Source organism: Leptinotarsa decemlineata, unplaced genomic scaffold (genome assembly GCF_025532065.1).
Source record: "Leptinotarsa decemlineata unplaced genomic scaffold, Ldec_3_MD MMD2_tig00026328_RagTag_RagTag, whole genome shotgun sequence".
NCBI classification, from domain to species: Eukaryota; Metazoa; Arthropoda; class Insecta; order Coleoptera; family Chrysomelidae; genus Leptinotarsa; species Leptinotarsa decemlineata.
In genome coordinates this window covers 17,573,420-17,598,076 of record NW_027412688.1, presented here as the reverse complement: position 1 = coordinate 17,598,076, position 24,657 = coordinate 17,573,420, and the positions used below count along the sequence as shown (strand labels likewise).

The 24,657-nt window shown below is 33.6% G+C and overlaps 1 protein-coding gene across 1 annotated transcript; it reads left to right on the top strand.

The window, feature by feature from the left end:
- Positions 1-1,433: 1,433 nt before the first annotated feature.
- On the top strand, positions 1,434-21,428 carry LOC111511465 (glycerate kinase). Its single transcript, XM_074182633.1, is given in 7 exon segments — positions 1,434-2,089; positions 7,516-7,602; positions 10,649-10,932; positions 10,935-10,977; positions 17,461-17,742; positions 21,040-21,105; positions 21,108-21,428. Coding segments are annotated over 7 exon segments (1,524 nt in total). The 5' UTR covers positions 1,434-1,605; the 3' UTR covers positions 21,386-21,428.
- The last annotated feature ends 3,229 nt before the right edge of the window (positions 21,429-24,657 follow it).

Below are 24,657 nucleotides of genomic sequence, written 5' to 3'. Positions count from 1 at the left end.
GGGATCTGAGGTTCTCTTGGATATCTTTCATTGTGAACTGTGTTTATTATTCCTTTTTCCGTTAGTTTCCCACATTCTTTGTAAGGAAACTGAAAAGTAGAAAGCCATAATCTTTTTCAAAAATATCATCATCCTTTACCAAAAATATTTGCGGATAGTTCAAATCTTCAGCGACGCATCCTAATATGTGTGCGTAAAGAAGCGTATTTGCCGGATTTGTTGTCCATGTACTTTATTTGAAATCGGATCGATGATATTAGTTGGATACTTTCCAAATTGAGTAATTACTATCATTAAAGCGAAAAGAAATTCACAAAAAAAAAGTCAGATTGATATTTTCAAAAAGTATGTATTAACTGGACAATCACATAAAAAAAAATAAACAATACAATAAAATAAATACCTACCTGAAATCTATTTTATTCACGAACAAATTCTACAAGTGATTTATCGAACTATGGCAGAGGTAGGGCTGGAATTTTCAATATTTTCCATGTCTGAATTTGAATTTCCGAGTTACCAAAATTCGCATCCATCATAGAAAATTTGATTGTGTATCTATACTACATCTTCAGATAGCCGATCTCTCACCTCGAAACCACAGTAGAAAATTTTGGCTCGATCACTTCTGCCAGAATAGAAGAATATTGCCTCAGCTATTTCCTTTGGTGTTTGGTATTTACTGGCCAAATATCAAATGACTTCAGTCGAATGTATAAAGGTCATTGTTTTCGTGAATCTGAATTCTTCCCTATGATATTTCCGACATACAACTGATATGACTATATCATCTCCACCGGTATAAGTTAACTCGGCATCAACAAGTTTACCTTTCGGAAACTCCGGTGCCCAAATTTCTACCTCCATTCTCGTTGTTTGGCTCATTTCAACTGACATGAAACTAAATGTGATGGAGTATATTCTTAGAAATTATTTTTTTGTGTAAATCTTGCAACACTTTTTTGATGAAGTGCATATATTATATCCTCGTATATAAAAGCTTTCACAACTATCAAATATGTTTTAAAATGCAAAAATTATACTATCATCTGGAATCAGAGGTATTTTGCTTCCAAATTTTGGTTAAATTATGTAAGAAATTTAGATAACATTTAGAATATTTCATTTTTGTTGACATCAAATTTTTTATCCATCGGTTGAACTGAGTTCGATAGTTTATGTACATCATTTCTAATCAGATGAAAGTTTAGATATCGTCAATATCTTCAGATATGTATTGCTATCTAAAGACATCTCAATCAATCAATGGCTATTATGAATTCGATACTATATGTAAATTCATTTATGCACTCCTCCTTTTTAACTACCCCTGTACTTACTATTTTCAGGATATGCATCATGACGTATGCTGCAACTTTTACTTTTTGGTCCTAATGTGCCACCCTGTATAAAGATGAAAAGGCACTTTGAAATTAACATAATATAATTATTGTTACTATAACGTTATGTTAATTTTCAATGTTTCTGTATGTTATTATGCCTCCTAGAGCCGGCTCTGTGTTAAGAAATATGGCAATGCTGCCAGGCTGACCTTTAGTTGATAATAAATTTCAAGATAATTCCGTTTTTCAATAGCACAAATTCATGTTCCGTAATAATTTCAAATTAGTGACTTCACCTAATGTGTACAGAAGCTGTAAATCATTACTACAACATGCCAGAAAGATGACAACTGAAGAACTGAAAGAGATTTTTATGAAATCAGTGAAATCCGTAGAGCCCCAACAGCTTATAAGGAATGAGGTGAAGTTATACGGGCACAATCTAGTGGTGAGAGGACAAACTTATCGACTGCTTAAGCCATGCTATGTAGTAGGTTTCGGTAAAGCTGTACTCGGCATGGCTACCGAAATAGAAAAAGTTTTAGGAAATCAACTTGAGAGGGGAATAGTGTCCGTGCCAGAAGGAATATTCGAAAAGTACCAAAATGTTCCGAGAACGAAAATTCAATATGTGGAAGGAGCAAAGAATAATTTACCCGACGAAAATGCCTTGAGAGGAGCAAAAATGATTCAGGGATTGGTGGAAGGTTTAACGGAAGCAGATTTGCTCATTGTACTTGTTTCCGGTAAGACTTTGTTCGATTTCCAAATTTTCCTCGATACATTTTTTTTCTCATTTGAGCAAATGCGGCACTTGTTACTAACTACTTCCTATATATGCCAAGTTTTGTCAGTGGTTTGACCAATCAAGTACTATTCTTATCATTCCCATATTGATTTCAATTTAAGAGCCACTGGTAGACAGCTGTTTCAGCCTATTGGGCATTGTCAGTACCGGTCAGGATGTGTCACAATGTTATGACACATCCAACAATTATTTCATGAATGAATCACCCAGTATATTATATTGTTGTCAAAACTGGTCAACGGATGAAGTGAACGAACATAATTTGTGTATTTTTACAGGATGTTTCACAAAGTTATGACATATTCAAAAATCATTTTATAAATGAATCACCAAATATATTATATTGCTTCAAAAATAGTTCATATTCTTATTTCATCAGTTCGAACTTTAATAGTTAGTATCCACAATCGAAACGTCGTGACATAACTTGATTTGGAATCTTTTAATTTTAATTTTTCATTTTTGTTAATATTTTTTTTTATTTTCAGCTTTTATTAATATTTCAATTTTTTATTTTTTTTGTTGTTGCTTGTCTGTTATTTCTTTGTAATTACAGTTTTTTTGTTTAATAAAATCGTTATTTTCGGTTTATCTTTTTAATTTTTTTTAGGGATTTCCAATCAATTTATATTATATTAGACATTGGAAGTCCGAACTGATGAAACACACCATGAAACATTGTCAACCACCTCCATTCATATTCTTGATAAGATATCTTATCTTAAATCCTCCTTATCAGAATATATTTCAATTCGAGGAGTCTGATGAGTATTCGAGAACTCACTATTGAAATATCATGAAACGAATTACTATATCATTTTGAATGCTGGGAAAGATATTGTTTGGCTTTCTTCTTCTGCATCTTCAAGCATGAATGTGAGATATTTTCCAAAAACCAGACCTTCTTCAAAAATACCCCTTTCAATTCAAACGAGATTTCTATGGCTGGGATTTAATCAAATAAGCAAAAAATTACTTCACGTATTGTTATCGTGACATGAGTAGATTTAAATCTTCCGTGACATAAAGTCGTGATGTTTTGAATGAATTGAGTGCTTATTCTTCAAATGTTATCCAGAACGGTGCTGAAACGAAACTTCTAAGTTCGTCATTGATCATGAAAGTGTTCCGTGAAAGTAAAATTTCATATCGTGACTCTTTCATATATGATTTTGTGTAGAGTTCTATGAATAATATCTGATTCAGTTCCATAACGAATGTTTTGAATACAAAATAAATGGGAAAACGTAATTTTTGTATAATTCAATTATCTTATGTAAGTAGTTGTTTCGAGAGGGCTTTTCATTCCAGTTTATATATGAAAGTACATTTAATGCATATCAAAAAAGTGATATGAATTATGAAATTATGAAACAACATGATCCTACACGTCTCTGTGGAGAATTTATCTGAAAACTAAACGCTTTCTTTCCCTTGAATATATGGTTTCCTACATTTTCAGTTGAAGAAAGCCAAAAACATTTCTTTCTCAAGAACTAATATATCTTTAAAATCTCCATTTCAATTCAGGTATCTTATTCAACTAAAGCTAATTCTGATGTATAAACCACGCTTGTTCAATTTATTTTGCAAAATAATCTTTTGTATATTTTGGAATATGTGAAAGTAGAATAAATGAAAATTTGGCACTTTCATCAAACTGAATAACCATGAAAATAAATTTCCGACTAGTTAGTACAATTAATTACTGAAGAGTTATTACAAATTTACTTCAATAGGTATCACCACCTCCCAATTCAGGGATAGAGCCATATGACTCAATTGGAGCAATAAAATCATGTGGTTTTCAGAGCAACGTGTTCTAAAACCAAAAAAAAAATGCTCCATTGAATGAAAGATAAAAGCGTTTATATCTGGTGTTTGGAAACAGTGCTTGTTTTGGACTGATTCTATAAAAAATACACTATAGAAATAAAAAGAGAAGTTGAAAATGTTCTCTCCATAACTTCACATTTTTTCCTGACGAGACGAAAGTTTCTCTCATCACCCATATAGGTACCGGGTGTCCCACATTTTATGTGACAGGCAATATCTGATTTGTTGAAGGAGATACACAAAAATGTTTCATACAAAAGTTTTAGGAATTCATGAGAGCTGTATTTTGATATAATTTTTAAATATACAGGGCGTTTGGTGTAGGTGCTACAGACCAAAATTCCATTTTTTTTAAATAGAACGCCCTGTATATCATTACATATTCAGATGCTACGTTAAATTCTGATATCATTTCATGTTTGGTTTTTGGAATTCGGTTACGGCGTTGTTAAAATGTAAAGTCTTGAGAACGACTATTATTTTTAAAAATATCTCATACAATTATTCTCTCTACATCAGATCACATGAAAATTAGTCAAAATTTTGGGTGTTCGAAGTAATGGTTTCAATTTTGAGTTGTGGAATTCAGTCAGGAATCATTTTGAATATGAAACAATTGCGAAATTGAAAGAGGTGTATTCGAAAACAAATCTTTAATTAATAACAATGTAAATAATATAACTTGATAAATCATTTCATAAGAATGGTAGGTACCTAGAAGTAAGTCATAAAAATTGTTCAAAGTGATGCCCATTAGATATTATACAGGCTTCGAAACGTCGAATCACTTCTCTCGTACAAGTCGCTCTTATAATATCAGGCGTAATATCACTGAACGCTAGTCGAATTTTCATTTTCAGATCATCCACATTCAAAGGGGGAGTAGTGAAAACAATATCTTTTAAATAACCCCATAGGAAAAAATCAAGCGGTGATAAATCTGGGGAACGAGCGGCCACCGAATTGGACCCTTATTAAAAATCCATCTATTTGGGTACGTTCTATCCAGATATTCAGTAACAACCTGTGAATTGTGAGGAGGAGCACCATCTTGTTGCCACCAAATTCCTTGTCGTTCTGCTATGGGAATATCTTCCATCAACTGGATCAAATCATTTTCTAGAAAATGTAAATATCGCAATCCATTGAGATTTTCATTGAAAAAGTAAGGTCCTATGATGCGGTCATTGAACAATCCACACCATACATTAATACCCCAAGTAGTTTGAAAATTACTTTCGCGGACCCAGTGGGGATTTTCTTGAGACCAATAGTGACTGTATGTCCATTCACAACTCCATTATTGTGGAATCGCGATTCATCGCTCCACAAAATTTGACTGAATATGTTAGGACTTTCATGTAATATTACCTGAATACAAGCAATGAATTCAAGTCGTCGTTCAAAGTCCGTGGGTTTCAAACCTTGTACCAACTTAATTTTGAATGGGTGGTATTTATTTTCTTTCAGAATTCTCTGTATATTAGATTTACTCACACAGACTTCTTCTGCAAGAGTACGGATAGAAATATGTGGATGAATAATAATATAAGCCAACACATTGATCTCTAAATCTTCAGTTCTAACAGATCTTGTATGATGACGATGCTTTATAGTAGAAGGAAATGACCCAGCTCGCAATTTTTCTACAACTCTCGAAAAAGTCATTCGTGACGGAATGGGTCTGTTTGGAAAACGTTCTTGGTATAGACGTTGTGCTTGACTGCAGTTTTTCTGACATTCCCCAAAAATTAATAACATATCAATGCAATCACTTGGACTAGACGCGAAAGGCATACTGGAGTTTTCGCTCAAAGAACACAGTTACTGTTTTGCAAAGAATCACTGAATCGAACTGACAAGTAGATACAATTCAACAACATTTATTACTATGGCATCAACAAGCATAAGCTACTTGATGAAATTGTGCAATATAAAGCAATTCACCCTCAAGTTAGTCACATTCTCAAGAATTTCAATATTATATTCAACTGATATCGATATCGTATCGTAGAGGTGAGAATAATGGTTTGTATTCAGTCTAGTTCACTTTAATAAAAAATATAGACTGGATTCGTGTACGAGTAAATAAGTTTTTTTGAAACTTTATATTTAAGGAAAAGTGCAATAACTCAACAACGCCGTAACCGAATTTCAAAAACCAAACATTAAATAATATCAGAATTCAACGTAGCATCTGAATGTGTAATGATATACAGGGGGTTCTATTTTAAAAAATGGAATTTTGGTCTGTAGCACCTACACCAAACACCCTGTATATTCAAAAATTATATCAAAATATAGCTCTCATGAACTCCTAAAACTTTTGTATGAAACATTTTTGTGTATCTCCTTCAACAAACCAGATATTGCCTGTCACATAAAATGTGGGACACCCGGTATAGAATAGGGAGTACGATTTATTGATAAAGTTGAAATGCAGTCGGAGTTTGTAGCAGAATGGGAGAAATCTAGAATGATGTGGCCCGGATGATTTTCCAGAAAAGTAATACAATTCACCTACCTGAAAATGTCAATTCAAGACTGAAGAGATGAAATAATTACAAGTTATTTTCATTTGTTTAGCAATTAGAAGCAGAAAGTCAGAAATAATCTAACAAGTTAATCAATAATCGTGACCATCCTGAAGATATCAGCCCGAAAAAGACGATTCAAGTGAAACTCTTGTGACAATGGGACAATTTTTTTTCTTCCAAAGAGAAAAACCAAAGCTAAGCCTAGGCTCACAAACAAAAATGTCATGAAAATATAATTCGGAATTCATTCCACTTAGTGCTTGCTCTGCACACGAATGGAAAGTGGAACAGATCAATTGGATCTGTTGAAAAATACTCTTAATCGTAAAAAATTTGAACAATCAGTTTTTGATAGAGGAAACATTTAGAGAGTTTGAATACGTTCTGCAGTTCCGACCGCTGGCTTTTTTCTTGGATCTTCAAATAATGTAGAAAAATTGATAAGTATGGTTCAATTCAGATAAAGATAACTTTTGTCGTGAGTGGAAAAATTACTAAATGTTATTGAACATCTTTAAGAAGCGAAGGATGAATAATATCTATTCACATGGGATAACAGACAATAGAAGGATGACCATCATATCAAAATTCATGATAATTCTGAAGTAGGTATATTCCTGAAAAGTGGATAGAATGTTGATACTTTCACGTTTCATAATTTTGTATTCATTCACTGAAATATAAAGTTACTTGAAAATTTTATATCAGTATAAATTTTTGATATATATCGAATATAAGTTTTTTTATAAAAACATTTTCTATTGACTGGGATAAATAACGTTTTCAAGAGAGAACTAAACAGTATATTTGATGGGTTATGTCTTACCAATATTTAGATAATTTTATTACATCTTCGAAAATACTTCACTATGGTGTTGAGATGAACCACTGAGTTCCTTCCAGTAGGTCGAAAAGCTCATTCGATGATTTTTGAGTGAAAATAAAATTACACATTTTTATCTCAGTAACTAATAGATATTATATATTACAGGTGGAGGATCCGCACTTCTTCCTTTACCAATACCACCAATACTTTTAGACGAGAAACAAAGAGTCATAAAAGAATTGTCAAAACGAGGTGAGTTTTCAAAGACTCAGCAATATATATATATATATATATATTATATATATATATATATATATATATATATATATATAATATATATATATATATATATATATATGTTTCTTGCAAAATTCCTGAGACAGGTCGATTTTGTTTTCAAGAGAGATACATTTCTACATTCAAATGAACCAAATTACATGCATCCCTTACATAGGGTAGCTACCCCCTAAATTTTTTTAAATAGCAATAAGGGTTGATTTGTATTAAATTTCAAAGACATATTATTCCTCTAAACAGCAGTGCTCGATTTTTAAAATTTCGTCGATTAGTTTCCGAGATACTATCAATTTAAAAATTTGCATAAAAAATTAGCATTTTTCAAATTATCCTCATGTCTTATGAAAAATGCGCAGCTTTGAAGGAAATGTTTAAACAAGTCGATTTTGCCTTCAAGGGAGAAACATTTTAACAATGTAATAAATCAAATTACGTACACTCCTAAGAAGGGTAGCTACCTCTAGAAAATTATTAAATAGCAATAAAGGTTGGGTTGTAATGTGCTTTAGAAACAATTTATTTCCCTTAACAACAGTAATCGATTTTTAAAATTTGATCAAGGAGATTATAGTGAACTATCTAGTTTTACAATAAACATAAGGGTAACGGTTAAAAAAAATGGTACAAATAAGATTTAATTTAATAGATGCTCGAAGTGTTCACCAAGTACATGCTGGCATAGTCCAAGCCGATGGTAAAACTCATTTCTTACATTTTTCAAAATGTCTGGAGATATTTGACGGATTTCATGCCTAATGCGTTCTTGGAGTTCATGTATGGTTTCTGGTTTCGTTACATAAATTTTGGTTTTGAGGTATCCCCATAAGAAAAAGTCTAGTGGGGTAAGGTCAGGAGAGCGTGCCGGCCACTCAATTGCACCTCTTCTGCCAATCCATCTACAGCATGTACATGGTGAACACTTTGAGCATCTATTAAATTAAATCTTATTTGTACCATTTTTTTTTAACCGTTACCCTTATGTTTATTGTAAAACTAGATAGTTCACTATAATCTCCTTGATCAAATTTTAAAAATCGATTACTGTTGTTAAGGGAAATAAATTGTTTCTAAAGCACATTACAACCCAACCTATATTGCTATTTAATAATTTTCTAGAGGTAGCTACCCTGCTTAGGAGTGTACGTAATTTGATTTATTACATTGTTAAAATGTTTCTCCCTTGAAGGCAAAATCGACCTGTTTAAACATTTTCTTCAAAGCTGCGCATTTTTCATAAGACATGGGGATAATTTGAAAAATGCTAATTTTTTATGCAAATTATTAAATTGATAGTATCTCGGAAACTAATCGACGAAATTTTAAAAATCGAGCACTGCTGTTTAGAGGAATAATGTCTTTAAAATTTAATACAAATCAACCCTTATTGCTATTCAAAAAAATTTAGGGGGTAGCTACCCTATGTAAGGGATGCATGTAATTTGGTTCATTATTAGAATGTAGAAATGTATCTCTCTTGAAACAAAATCGACCTGTCTCAGGAATTTTGCAAGGAACATTCTGCTACAATTCTACTGAATTTATTCCAGTTAAAGGTACCCCACTATATATATATATATATATATATATATATATATATATATATATATATATATATATATATATATATATATATATATATATATAAATTTGATACAAAAAGGCATAACTAACTATTAGTGAGGATGGCCGTGTCGAAAAGAATGTCACATTCAAACAGTTGAAACATGTTAATAAAATAAAATAAGTCACCAAATTCAAAAAGGTCTGACTCCTCAATGACATAAGGAAGAGTATTGAAATTTACATAATGAAATCGTTATATGGTTTGAAATACTGGTAAAAGCCATGTGGCTGTAGACCACAGAGAGATATGATAAAACGGTTGACACTGACAGCTGGCTTGTGATTCAGTTTGAAAAATCATTTGTTTGTATGTCTATGTTAAACTATGGAACAAAAGAGTACAATTACGGTGCAAATGTGATTAGAGTCATCTACTGTTTTATGAGATTATCAATGAGAAAACCCAATGTCGTTATTCTCTTCAACAGAAAGATTCAGAGGCAAACTGAATGTTGCCATTGACTTTTCTTTAGAAGGATTAGATATGATGAGCAATTATGCAGCAGACAATGTGGCTACTTGTCATTATAATCTATATGCACTTTCGAATCACATCATATTACACGTGGCATGAACACAAAGATTCACACGTGTTCCCTAATTTCAACAAAATCGTTTGTGAGTGAGGAGGCATATGTCTTTTTTATGAACAGGAAGGTACGAAGCAGTACTTTTGAGGATTTTTTTTTACTCTTTTCAAAGGCTAAATTCTGTTAATTGATTTTTATTTCATGATTCTTCTGCTTTGGTTATTTTTAAATTGTTATATATAATAATAACAAAAATGAAAGAACTTTTAAGAATATTTGAAACAATATGAAAACATAATTTCAGTAGAATGATCTCTACTCTACACCAATATAATAAAAGTGATTAATCGGTGTCTATACATGAAAGATATTACCATTTATGATTTTAAATAACTCGATAGATTCAAAAACAATTATTTTTAGAATTGTTGTCGATTTGTCTGTGCGTTTGTGGGCGCTAATCTCAAGAACGGTTCAATTGATTTGGATGCGGGTAAAAAACTTTGGACAACTAAGCGTTTCAACTGCAACTGCGGCAGTCATCTTCAGTGGCGTGGTAGAAACACTCTTTTTGACATATCAACTGAAACTATATTTATAGTTGTTTTTTAAACGATTCTCTCACAAACCAAAGATAGGCAAATAGATGAGAGCTCTTTGCTGTTAGAAAATCTGGAAGAATCCAAAAAGTGAGGTTCAAGCAAACCTCGGTTTTTGGGAAATATGAATGAGTACCATTCATTGAATATCTTCAAATCTATTGGATGAATACTTTTAGTGAAAGCTCACTTACTTATTTCGTAAGTTTGAATGAAATGCTGCAACTTTACCCTTTTTAAAATTTTCAGGAGCTGACATTTACGAACTGAATAGCGTCAGAAAACGAATTTCCATTATGAAAGGAGGGGGTTTGGCGGAGTTAGCCTATCCGTGTAGAGTCGTTTCTCTAGTGCTTTCGGATATTATTGGAGATCCATTAGATTTCATAGCTAGCGGCCCAACAATACCGAACAGTGATTCAGCCGAAAGTGCGAGCTTGATTTTAAAGAAATACCATTTATTCGAGGAAATTCCACATTCAATGAAAATTGTCGTACAGAAGGAAAATCGGGTTTCACGACCCGCGGCATATCCATCTCGGATGGGGAATTCGAACACGTCAAGACCTTCATAATAGGTTGGTATTTTTTTGGTATAGCGGTGAATAAACTGGAATTCAACGATAAAGGAAATATCAATGAAAGTAGGTATTTGTGAAAGTTGAAATTATTACCTTGTGATGATTTTTTTGTAATACGTTGGAATTGTAAAATATGAATAGGGAAGTTATTGAGAGAATGTAATGATTTTTGACAAAATATTCGAGAAAATTAAACTTTTATTCTGTATTGAAATATTTACACGATCGATGTCTTTCAAGTAGGTGATGTTACATTGATCTGTTCTTGCGCCGTTTTTATAATTTATAAAAATAACGTTCCATGTTATATGAAGACTAACGTTATTCAGAAAATAATTTATTATGAGATATTTACTAAACAGTTTTTCAAAAACGCAACACGTGTTTCGCCATACAATGGCTTCTTCGGGCATGTCTTCACTGATTAATTTATACATTCTCAATACTTTATATACCTTATTTCACAATTTGAAGTACCTACGTTTCAAGTACCTGAGTTTTACCTGGTCATTAATTGTTTTATGTGTACCTGAGATTGTAATGAGTTAAATTACCTGATCTCATGTACCAGTTTCCACATTTGAAAAAATATTCAGTAACAGGGAGTTATTCAATTCTAATTGAGCATTCAGTAAATCACCCGAACTCTCGAATCTATTGACTTCTGAATATTCTAGTAGAATGATTTTCAAACTTTTCAATTCTGAATATAACAGGTCGTATTCGTATCCTTCTGCTATAAGATGATTTGCAAATGTGAAATTGGTCTTTCTATTTACAAAACTACTTCTATTCTCTTTAATTCTTTGGGAAAATGTTCTCTCTGTTTGGCCAATACGCAGTTTTGGGCAAGAGCCACAAGTCAGCTTATATACTTCAGATCCATCCGACACCGAAGTTTTGTCTTTATTGTTTTTGATAAATTTACTTAGACTACCTATCAATCATTCTGTAAGCTACGTAAGCTACTTAAAATCCTGCAATATTATTGGTGAGTTCACCCAAATATGACAATGTCCTTTAGCTGACGTTATCGCATCTTGAATTTGGGTAAATCTGATCCATGACTTGCTTTTGTAGTTTTTTGGACAATAATATCTGTCTGTAATATCTACCTTATCACCGTTGTTGACCGCGATTTGTTTGATCAAACTCGGCTCTCTCTGAAAATTATTCTCAGACGATGGAATATTCAATAGTCTGTGAAGCATACTATTGAATGCAGCTGCTTTATGTAAAGGTGTGTGGAGGAATTATGTATGATAATGTCCGTGTAAGATGATGTGTGGAAAATTGCAAAATCATGTTTATTGTTATTTTTCGTAATGGTTGAGTCATGGTAATTCATTGTATTATTTACCTTCCTTTCAGTGGTGAATTTTATTGACGAGTGGATGGAATTGGTATATTCAACGAACTTGCCTAATTGCCTATCTGTACCAGTAAAACGCCCATATATCTGTATACAAACTCATATGAATGAGCATATAATGAAAGAATCACGTGTTGTAGTTTTGTCAATTGTTAGATAACATTTTTACAATAATATGGAGATTGTGGAGTTTCATCAAGTACATTTATTTTGCCAATTTTTTGATTATTTGTTTATCATTTAAGGACATTTCATTAATTTCGGGAGAAAACTTTTTGGGCATTCTACTCCGTTTCCCATTATCATTCAAATCTTTAAACCTCGAGAAGGCATGAAAGAAGCTGAACGTTTCAAAACTCATTATTACAGTACCTGTGGGATTTTCACCAGAGAAGCCATTGCAAAAATTGCGACCTTTTTCTCTATACACAACAGCTTCTTTTAACAGAAATAATACAGTTATCCACTTACTCTTATTATATTAGTTAGGTACTATTTTAGAAAATTCGAATGATTGATTTTCAGATAGCAAATTGATGATTATCAGATAGCAAATATATTAAAAAAATAAGAAAGATTGAGTTATTGCAAATTTTTCAATATTCAAATTGATTCCCATACTTTCCAGAAAGTTGAGTTCAAAACCTCTCATCTAAAAGTGTTTGAGTTCATGATACCCACCTGTAAGGAGGTGAATAACATAGGTTGACTTCTTTTTTCCATTCTGGATACTTATTAATGTTCTATGATGCGTGTTTTGAATACTCTTCGAGTTTGACCTATGTGTAACATCGCATATGATACGCATAACAATAATTGAAATTACTATCTGAAATCATGTGTTTTATCGATATTTATGATTATTTTTTCCTTCCTCTAAAAAAAATTCATGTAATCCAAAAATAATAATCTCTCAAATGTACTTTCTTTTCATGTGTCTCTTCTAACGATACTCACGGTCGTACGATGATTTGAACTAAAAGAAATGATATGTGATGAAATCGGCCGATACTTGATGAAAATCCATGACGTAGGTATTTAGGAACATTTTATTGTGAGATTTTCACTAAACAGTTATATAAAAACGCAATACGTATTTCGCTATATAATCGCTTCTTCAGGTGTGTCTTCACACCTGAAGGATTTATAAAATACTCAGGACTGAAAACCCGGAATATCAGGAAAATCACATCCAGAACTGATGTTCCTAATTTGAATCTGAGAAGATAAAATATGATTGATATCCCTCCAAACAAAAAAAAATGTGAAGTCTTGCTCCTCCTACAATATAACAAATTTCGCCTCATTTCTCATGTCTTTTTGAAAAAATCGAAAAAAAGTATCGCGCTCACAGCAGTAACAGTCAATTGTTAAAACGTTTTTCGCTTATTTTCGGTGGTGTTTTATTTTATTATCTGTCTGAGAAAAATTGTTTTTGTAGTATGTAATCGAAATTGAAATGATATAATCGATATGTTGAAACTCTTTAATAAGACCTTAAATAGGCAACTTTGACATAATTTGAAACACTTTATATTCCTTATCGTTTCCAAGATTTCCATTCATAAACTCGAATTTGGATTTCACTGCATAATGTAATAAAAGTAATAAAATATTATGTTTTTTCCAATTATTCTAAACTAAACAAGAAAAACTCCAGTGTTTGCTGTCGGTATTTATTGTAATAAAAGACATCAAATGTTGCCAGATCTTGAACGTCTACACAAAATATAAAAAGTTATAATATTCTGAACACTGAATGAATTGAAACAAACTCCATCAACCTACTGATGGATTCACAAGACAACTCTTAATATTTATTATCGATTGAGTATGGTTGATTCAATGAAAGAACTGACAAATCTATCTAGTTGTCTTGCAATGAAAGCTGCAGTGGAAGACAGACGATGAATCTCGTTTGGCGGTCGATGTCGGAGCTTGGCATTGCAATAAACCGCCTTGGAATGTTTATCTTCAATATTGAGTCTTCTGCCGATTCCATAGATGGCGAACATCCTAGAGAGAGATGTCATTCTACATCAGAGTTTTCAGTTCTACCTTTCGAGTATCATTATGATCATCGCATTTCCTGCTCAATAATAATAATAATAGTAAATGGGCTTTATTCATTGACATACATTGTTTATAAAGAAGAAGTAAATACAAAAATCAATGAAAGGCCGAAGTTCAGCCGAGGCTGTTTTACAACTTAATCTGGGGGATAGCATGTTTCATATAGAAATATAAAAATAATTACCTAGTATACATTGGTAAGTGAGTAGTTCATGAATCTTTGTGAAACTAAGAAAAAGCAAAGGTTATAAATTCCAAAGTGAATATTAAAAATCTATTTAGCTTAAATAAGGTGAAATATATAGCAAAACATACACAAAGGTGAGACAAAAGGAAAACCATATGAGCAAGGCATAACATGAATATATTATACATCCAGAAGACTTCAGATATGTTTTCAACTTTTTTTTAAATATTATATGGAGTAGTGTCTAAATTCACTGGGCAGAGCATTATATTGTTTGATAGAATTGTAAATAAAACAAGAAAAGCAGGCTGTCGAATGTTTTGGGATAATAAAAGTGTGACGGTTTATTCTGTGATTTGAAAGTTTTATATCTTTCATGAATATAATTTGGCATGTTAATGAGGAATTTATGTGTATTGACGAGTAGGTGCAACTGCCAAGTTTAAGCAATCGGTAACCAACCTGACTCCTCGAACTGGGGGGTTATATGGTCGAATTTTCTCACACCATAAAAAGACGAATGCAATTGTTTTGTATTTTTTGTAAGCGATTTAAATCAGTTTGTATCAAAGCAAGCCCGTAGATTATATCGTAATATGCTAATCTACACAATATGTCTGGCGTAAGATACTGTATGAGCTACGACAAAGTGAATTTATGTTTGTGAAATCTCAAATCAGCATCTAGCCATAAACCCAAGTTCTTGCTTTCTGTAATTGTTTGTAGTTAGTCTTGTCCAAGTTGGATTTCACCTCTTTCTTCTATTTCCCATCTTTTGTGTTTCGGGTCGAAAAGTATCAGCTGGAATTTTTTAGAATTCAAGTTCAGGTTATGGGCTATAGATAGATCCAGTAACTTTTGTAGATCGCTGTTAATTTTTTCCATTGCCACCTGCCAGTTACTTGTAGGCAATTTATAATATAACTGAGTGTAGAACAGAATTGGGCCAAGGATAGAGCCCTGAGGTACTCCATAATCAACAGGTAAAGCACTAGAACACTTTCCATCCAGACATACTGACTGAGTCCGATTTCTGAGGTAACTTTTCAATAGATCTACAGTCCCTTCATTAAATCCGAGAAATAACATTTTCCTACACAGAATATCCGTCACAAACTTTCACATTTATGATATTATTATAAAGTATATATATACACAATAAAATTTGTGGAAGACAAAACAAAACAACTTGTGATGCACTGTTTGGAACCTTTGGTGTAGTAATGAATATTACTGGAGTTTTTTCCCAACACCAAACCATTATTTTAACACTTCGGCACGTGTTTCGTTCACCAAGTGATCATCTTCAAGAGGAAGTTTTCGGGAAAAAACTCCAGTAATATTCAAAACAAAACAAGAGTTAACAAAGTGACGTGATGAAATCGAATGACATGTAGTTTCATCAATAATGAATTTTATTTGTCAACTTTCAAATCGACTCCTAATTACTCTGATCAAATATTCCACAAAATTTTGTGCGACGTATGCAGCGCATGTATTTATTTATTGAATATTTCAATCAGCACAAGAGTTTTCTGGTAAAAAATTATACACAACCTGTGACTTTCAGAACAGCTGTCTAGGATCGAATACTCTCAATAGTTTACATAACATATAACTGGGATAACGGGGCGGTTTATTCAAAACCAGTTTCAAAATTTTCTTTGAATGACTTCCAGTGGGCGAAGGTATGATTTGGATATCCAATTCCATCCTATTATGCAATATATAAAATGGCTTTGAACCAAACTGAAGTGAATTATTTTTTTTTTAGTGTCAATCTATCTTTCAGTTGACGAAACTTGCATAGTATTCATCGCAATTTTTTTACAATATACTCAATATGAGAGTTCTATTTCATGTAAAGATCTATGAGAACCCCTAAATACTTTATATGATTAGCTTGAAGGAGTTATGGATAGTTATTTGATTAAATTAAGGAAATGTCGATTTGTTATTACAAAATGGCAAGTAATAGGTTTTGTTGAAGTTTAATGAAAGCTGTTTATGGTAGAACCAATCTTTGATTATTTCTAGATCTTTCTCTGCCAAAGACGGTCCTTCTCTTGCACACTACAAGTTGTCTGTTATTATCCGAATGGCAGATTTCGAAGTCGTCGGTTAGGATGGAGAGGTGAATGGCCTCCTCGATAACTTGATTTATTTTTTTGTTTTCTCGTGGAAACACATGATAAAATATCATTCTATGAAATTTGATGAACGATATTCCCAGATTTACTTAAATAAGTCGATAAAGTTTCAAGTAAAATTTTATATTTGTATATTTCGGAAAACGTTCCATTAGCATCGAAAACTATTCTCAAAAAGAGGTTTTTGACTTTGAACTCCTCCTGCGTATGAACAAACTACTAGTTTTTTTGTGAAAATTTTTTCATGGCTATGCCTTAAGATAAATTTTCGGTGACCCAGCCTGCAATGAAGTTGGCCAAGTTTTTCAAGTTGAATTGAACTTCTTTACACAGAAGTTAAAAACTAAAACGTGTACCCAAACCAGTTGGGTACATACATACCAAAAGATGTGTCTAAAATGTACATCTGCCTTTACTACTACCAATTATGGAGGGGTGACGAAACAGTTATCTTTGTTTTTTAGGAAAATAAAGGTTTTTTGGCTTTCTACCTCTCCATCTTGAAATATTCCCCAATTTGTATATCAAGGCAGAGGAATAAAGTAAAAATACCTTTCTTTCCCAAAATAAATCTCTCCTGAAGATATATCCTTTCAATGTAGTTATTTCTGTATCTTGTTATGTATTGACTACCTTTCTTGAACTCTTGAAATAATATTTATCTACCTATCTGAGTTAGCTAAATTTCTTTTACACAGGTAACAACCGAATAGCTGCCGAAGCAGCGAAACAAGAAGCCTTGAACAAGGGATTTCAATCAGCCGTAGTCTCAACTGAAATTGAAGGCGACGTAAAGGAAATCGCTAGAATTTATGCTCAATTGGCATGCAACATGACTTCCGTAATTAACAACTCAAGTAACAAGGACAAACTGAAAGTTTTTCTAGAAACTTCCACCAAGGATTTGCGTGTCGAACAAGATTTTATTGGGGAAGTTCTCGATATGGATTACTCGAGAGGGATTTGTTTGATCTTTGCAGGTAGGGTGAACTTTTTCAACTTCCATTCGCGAATAAAATCTTTCGGAAGATTAGGGTATACTCGAACTGGAGTTCACTTTTCAGTTGGATGAATCGATTCCGATCCACTTGTGATGATGTTTCCTTTAATGACATAAGATTTGTTTTAAAACGATACTTCAGAGCAATAAAATCAACTTCTTCCTATCATCCTGGATTCATATGGGGGAAATTGGAGTAATATTTACTACTGTTTTGACTTTTGTTAAAAATGCTTGTTGTTGACACTAACAAATGGACTCATGGTTGGAGTAGCTCAAATATTCAACCTATGAAAGTAATTTTTTTTTAACTGCAGGTTAACTGTATATATCTTTCTGACTTCATTAAAGTCAGAAAGATATATACAGGGATGATTTTGGTAAAATTTTCATTGATTAAAAAACCGAAAAATATATGTTTTCAAAGATTTTTTGAAATGAAATTTTACTCATTATCTCTGAAACAGTTGAATCTAACAGAGTAGTATACTACACGAAACCAATTTTATTCAACTTCACTATTCTATGACAGTTTTACAAAATTATGAACAATATCATAAATCTCAGGTTTTTCATTATCATATGAAAACCTGAAAAGACGCCTATGAATTTAAAAAATTCCAATTTCCACTGGAAATTTAGTAATTACGTTTTCTTCAAACGGAAAATTAAGTTGAGGAGTTTCCCATGGTATTTCCAAGAGAATCGGGATTTATTATTCATTGTGAGAATGGAAACTCCTTAAAAATTGAAGTGTGAATATGTATTAGTTAAGGCTAGTACTAGAGTGTCACCAAGATTTAGCCAAAGCCTGGGTAATTATTACATTATCCTGAGGTGGGTTAAAGGGCACGACAGGAGTAAAGGTAATCGCATTGTCGACTCTTTAGCCAAGGAAGCGGCTGAACTAAGAATTTTAGGACCCAGTGGCACCTACGGCCTGATGACTTCGACAATTGCGGAACTAGCCAAATGTTACACCCATGCTCAATCCTTAGAGAGATGGGATGGAATCAAAGAATGCAATCTTGCCAGGATCACCTTGGGCGACTCTGGGAAGCTGGCGCCGAAGCAATGACTAGGAAAAATATACGCTTAACAGTAGGATTTCTGACTGGCCACTGTCAACTAAGGAAACACCTCCATAATATGGGGCTAGTGGACACACCTTTATGCAGGATGTGTGAACAGGAAGATGAGACAGTCAGGCATGACCTATGCGAGTGCCCGGAGTTATCGTCATTAAGAGAGTGTGTGTTCGGTGAGTTTTGACCTACACCTGCCGATATAAAGGAGATGTCTCCCAGTGACCAGTCTACTTTCCTGGAAAGGAAAGGATGGACGATGACCTAGGAGGACAACTCCTCGGGAGGATGTACAATGGGTCAGTAATATAATTCAACATAAAATTCAAAAATGCTTCACCTGGGCCTTTTTCTACGGTATCTGGATTGTATTCAATAGAATAGATCGATGACCAGATCAATGATTCAGGTTTATTTCTCCGTACTACCAACAATTGATAGCTTAGGTAAATTATATTCTTTCTAATATTTTTATTTTCAACAAAATATTAAGCTTCTTTGATATTTTGTTGGATATAAGAAGTAAAAATACTTTAAACATTTACCGTTATGTAATAAAATTTCAGTTTCTTTTATTCCTATTCATTAAAATATTATCCCAAAGTGATTTTGCTAACTGCATGTAATATTTTGAAAAAATGACAACATTAAAAATAATATAAAAATTTATGAAATGTGAAAATTGTAACAATTTAAGAATGCATGTGTATATAAATCAATAAGTCATGCATCATAAAGCAATGCATCATAAATGCAATAATAATAATAATAACTTTTTTCACTTAAAAGATATCTGTACAGAATACAAAATATAAATACATTTTGAAATAATTATTAAATGAATAAGACAGTAAACAAACGATCCCAAGTACCCAAGTACTTGTTTCGTTATAGCAATAAAACGTACATGAAATTAATTTTGAACAGATCTATAAGAATTATAATGAATTTTCAATGAAGTTTTATAATAAAATAACAGGTAGGTATATAAACATTGTAATAATATTTTAATATAGTAATATGATAAAAAAGAATGAGTAAGGAGAATTTTATCTGCGAAAGATGCGTTGAGCTCAGTCGTTAAAGTTGTGTAAGTCGTGGTAAGTATTTGAAGTCTTAGTTCAGCATTTGTACAAAATATCTCCCACGTTCGAGTATATATAACCCCAGCTTTTTTTGAAGAAATGCTTATTATTAATTTTTTTATTGTTTCAGGAAACGAATTAGAAAATTTTAACGAAACACATGAAAAGGCTCGTTGAGAAATTGATTTTTTAAAATGTATGGGTAGGAGTACATTTCGATTTCGTGTATTATATTCGTGTTCTGACTTAGCTGGTTCTGAGTTACAGAAATGAAATCTGACGTTTACACACAGGTAATATAGCTGTCCAATATCTAAAAAATTTACTCTTTATACAGGCTATTGGAAGAAAATGTAAGGGGTTTATTGAGAATTAGCCGAATGAATCTTTTTTGGATTATTTCCAAAAGATTCAAATATATCCTAGATGTGTTTTCCCAAACCGTAATAGCGTTTCTCAAATGACTCTCAACAAGAGAAAAGTACAGCTTTTTCAATTCGATGATGGGCAAACATTTTTTAAGAGTTTTGAATTGATAAATAATTTTACGCAGTTTTTGAATAACAAATGCTTCTTAAAGATTCAATATATAATGTTTTTTCAGGAAAGTTTACTACAATTTGATGGAAAGGTGCAGCTCCGGATTTATTGCAACTGAAGGTGATACGTTTAGTTTTTTTCCGAATTGACAGTAAACAGTTTTTGGCAAAACCAGTCATTTATGAGAATAAAATCTTTTTCCACCATGTTTTTCAATTCGTCCCAAGTATCCGCCTGATAAAATATTGTAGTATCATCGGCGTATCCAATTGCTCTTCCTGCACTGTATTGTTTATACAAAGTATGAGAGAAACAAGTATTTTGGCATATTTTCAAATTTTCTACAAGGGTCGAATTATCGAGGACGCATTCAAATTGACACACTGTATTTTATGTATGTATATGTATTCATAACTAAATCGATTACATTGAGACATGTCTTTCTCTTGTTTCTCTCGTTTTCAGTTAACAACTTATAATTATACGTGTTAGGTATATATTTTTACATTCGCCTACTTTGAATAAAATATCAAATGATCATAATTATCATTATCTAATACATTTTAGGTGAGCCGACAGTCGTCGTAACTGGAAACGGCAAGGGTGGAAGGAACCAACAATTATCTCTAGCTTTTTCGTCGAACTTAATAAGCTTGAAATAAAATCGGCAGATATTTCATTCCTTAGTTGCGGAACAGATGGAATAGATGGACCAACAGACGCCGCCGGGGCAATAGCAACTTTCGATTCACTGGAAAATACGCAGAATATTAACCCAGAATCGTACTTGGAAAACAACGATGCTTACGGGTTTTACGAAATGTACAATGAAGGGAAAAATTTAATCAAGATCGGCCATACTGGTACAAATGTTATGGATCTTCATATCTTGGTCATTAAGCCGGTAGGTTAAATGATCAATATTTGTATAGGAGAATATAGACGTGATTCAAAAATTTTTTTTTTATTTGTGAATATGAAAATGACAGGTAATGCATATACTAAATATATTTTATTATATGAATTTGAACTCCCAAGGGGAAAAATTATTCGCATATTGGTTGATTGAGTAAGTTTTGAGTATGTGCTAATATTATATATCTATTTCAAAACTGACATATTGGGTCCGTAAAGAACTTTATGAAATAATACACATGGGATCTCTGTTGAAGAATCTTGCTATATGAGTATGAGAAAATTCATCATCAATCAGTTTGTTGTATTGATCAGTTTGATGTTTCAACTCATGAAACAATTTTTTTTTCTAAAAATCATAACTACATAGAGATCCTGGTATTTCAACCGGTTCGCTTGTTTTGTCAAGAACTCTAGATAACAGAAATGGATTTGACCCAACTTTGAACACATGTTGAAAGATGGTGCATGAATCGAAATCTGTCGCGCGTATCTCTTCTCTAGATCTTCATTTCATCTACCATGAGGTGAAAAAATCTTTCACTCAATATGCATTCATTCAAAAATGTAAATAATGTAACAAATTAAAGAATTAACTGTCTTAAAAAAATGTATTTCCAACAATATTTTACTAATCACAAACTGATTTATTTTCAACACTTAGCAACTAACGCTCAATTTATTTCCACTATTTGAATTTCTTGTTTACAGCTCGGTTCACTTTCTGAACTATCCTCTTGGCTCGGTAACGGTCCTTTCTAGACATTTGTAGTGAGTTCGGTCCAAGAATTTTACCGGCGATTTCCGACTGCATCCTTTCGCGGTGATGTCATGTGTTTGTTCGCTGAGTCGGCTGGCATATCGGTTAGGGGCGGCCTCAGATTCGTTACATTGCCGAAGAGGACACTGTGGAGTTCGATGAAAGTAACATTACACAATTTTCATGCTCGGTCGTGGAAAATGGTTATCGCACACCGAAATCTTGATGCCGCTGGATCTGAATATCGTTTTCAACACGCTTCTCACAATTCTCCAATCCAGCCTGTCGAACCCAGATGCTAATTTCAGGATTGCCAAGTCCACAAGATTCTGGTCGAGCATCGTACCCCTCAGTCTGGTAAGACTCCTCCAGACGTCTTCATAGGACGGTTCGTCTCGATGAGAATGCTTTCTGGTCACAAGTAGAGAATGTTTCTCTGACCCTTCTACAACTGTAGCATTCCTTCGACTTCTGGATTCTGTTCTCGTAATGTTTGGAGCTGACCGAATTTCTTGTTGAACACCACAGCGATACTCCTGGACATTTGGAGATCCTCTGCCATGCAGTGAGCTAGTGTGTAATCAACTAGAACCTTGAAAAGGTCTCATGGCTCTTCTTGAGTTACCCCATGTACGACCCTCTGTCCGTTCGAGTATAAATACATGAACTTCTGGAACGTCATTTCATCCTCTGGTGGTCCGAGGGCGCGAACTCGGTCGTGATTTCCAGCATAAGGATTTGGTAGACGAGGTCACTTATCTTCTTCATGATTTTATACGGACCTTCTCACGAGTTCCGCAACTTCAGTGATAAACCACCGCGTCGCTTAGGGTTGTACACCAAAACTAGGTCACCGATTTTGAATCCTCCAGCATTCGCCTTGATGTCATAGGCCTTGTTCATCCTATCGCTGGTACTACGGATGTTCAGACGGACTCGTTCATGGATGTCGTCCATTTGCTGCCGAAGCTCGCTGACATAGTCTTCCCTTTTTTTTTATTAATTCGGCCGTTACTTGATGAATATCCATAGTAATTTCAAAAAGTACACTTCAACGATTTGATCTCCACAAGCTTTATTTGAAAAATATATCACATGTTTCGCTAGGACATTAGCTTTTTCAGCTTATCTTGGACGTCACAAATCACTTGAAGAAGCTAATGTCTTAGCGAAACATGTTGTGATATATTTTTCAAATGAAGTTTGTGGAGATCAAATCGTTGAGGTGTAGTTTTCGAAAATAGTCTTCCCCCGCAGTATCTTGTTCTGGCGGCGTCCCACATTTCAGATCGCAAGGAAGCCGCAGCTCTCGGCCCATTATAATACTGGCAGGAGTTTGGCCGGTTGACTCGTGCATTGCTGAACGATAGGCCACCAGGAACAGGTGGAGGTACTGGACCCAGTCTCATTGGCAGTCAGAGACTACGTCGGAATTTCTGCCCTGGTCTGAATGCAGCTTCAATGAGACACCGAATAGACATATCCATTCCTTTACCAGGACGTTAGCGATGATAAAGGCTTCCATTATGGATTTCTTTGAGCACTTCCCGTCGTCTGTTCTTGGGTACCACTGTGTGGCGCCTTTCTTCTCAACCGTCTTCAGACTCCAACACCCGCTTCAGAACTCCGTTTTCCAAGGTCAAGGAATTCCATTGGGATTGGTCTTCCTTGATCTTATTGTCCTCCCAATTGTCGTCCACAGCTGTAATTCAACAAATAGCTGCTTCCCTCTCTTCTGCTCATCGGCAATGTGAGCAGTCATCGGGACATGGTCTTGGTTTTTTACGGGGGCCTGTTAGATACAGGCCGACGATTGCCCCTTCTCAACGACTCCCTCTAGTTTTTCTGCTTTCGTGTTGGTTCTTTTAATCCTGCGTCCGACACGTGGGTTGTGACATACCCCAGCCGTAAAAAATTCCATATAACTTTTTGAAATTGGCAGCCCAGCGTCGGATATATTTAGTAGCTTCTGCATATAGTCTCCACTCTCATATTCACATATCAAATTAGTTGTCGTTTGACGTATGTTTGAATTAGACCTGTTATAATGTGACTAGGGTGCACGAAATCCCACGTGTCTCAATACGTTCCAAAATTGTGCGCATTCAAAGAAAACTAAATCGAGTAGTTTTTCAGATTATTTGATGAAAATAGGTGATTATGAGCGAGAAATGGCCCGTCTCCAGTCCTTATGGGATGAAATAGGAAGTGATGATGAAATTGACGAATATAATGGTGATGAAACGAGCGATAATGTTAGCATTGTTAGTAAACTATCCAGATTTCGAAGATCAGAGGCGAAACTGTGGAACCTCCATCCAAAAGACTTAAACAAAATGGTCAAGTAAGGTCTCAAGTTTGCCATCGTTCCCGTGATCGAAATACAAAATACATTTGTAACAAATGTAATAAATTCATGTCTGGACCATGTAGAAATGTACTGCAAATCTTACGTAGAAATGGCAAATGTTGATGACCTGTTAATTTTTATGATTTTCAATAATTTTTTT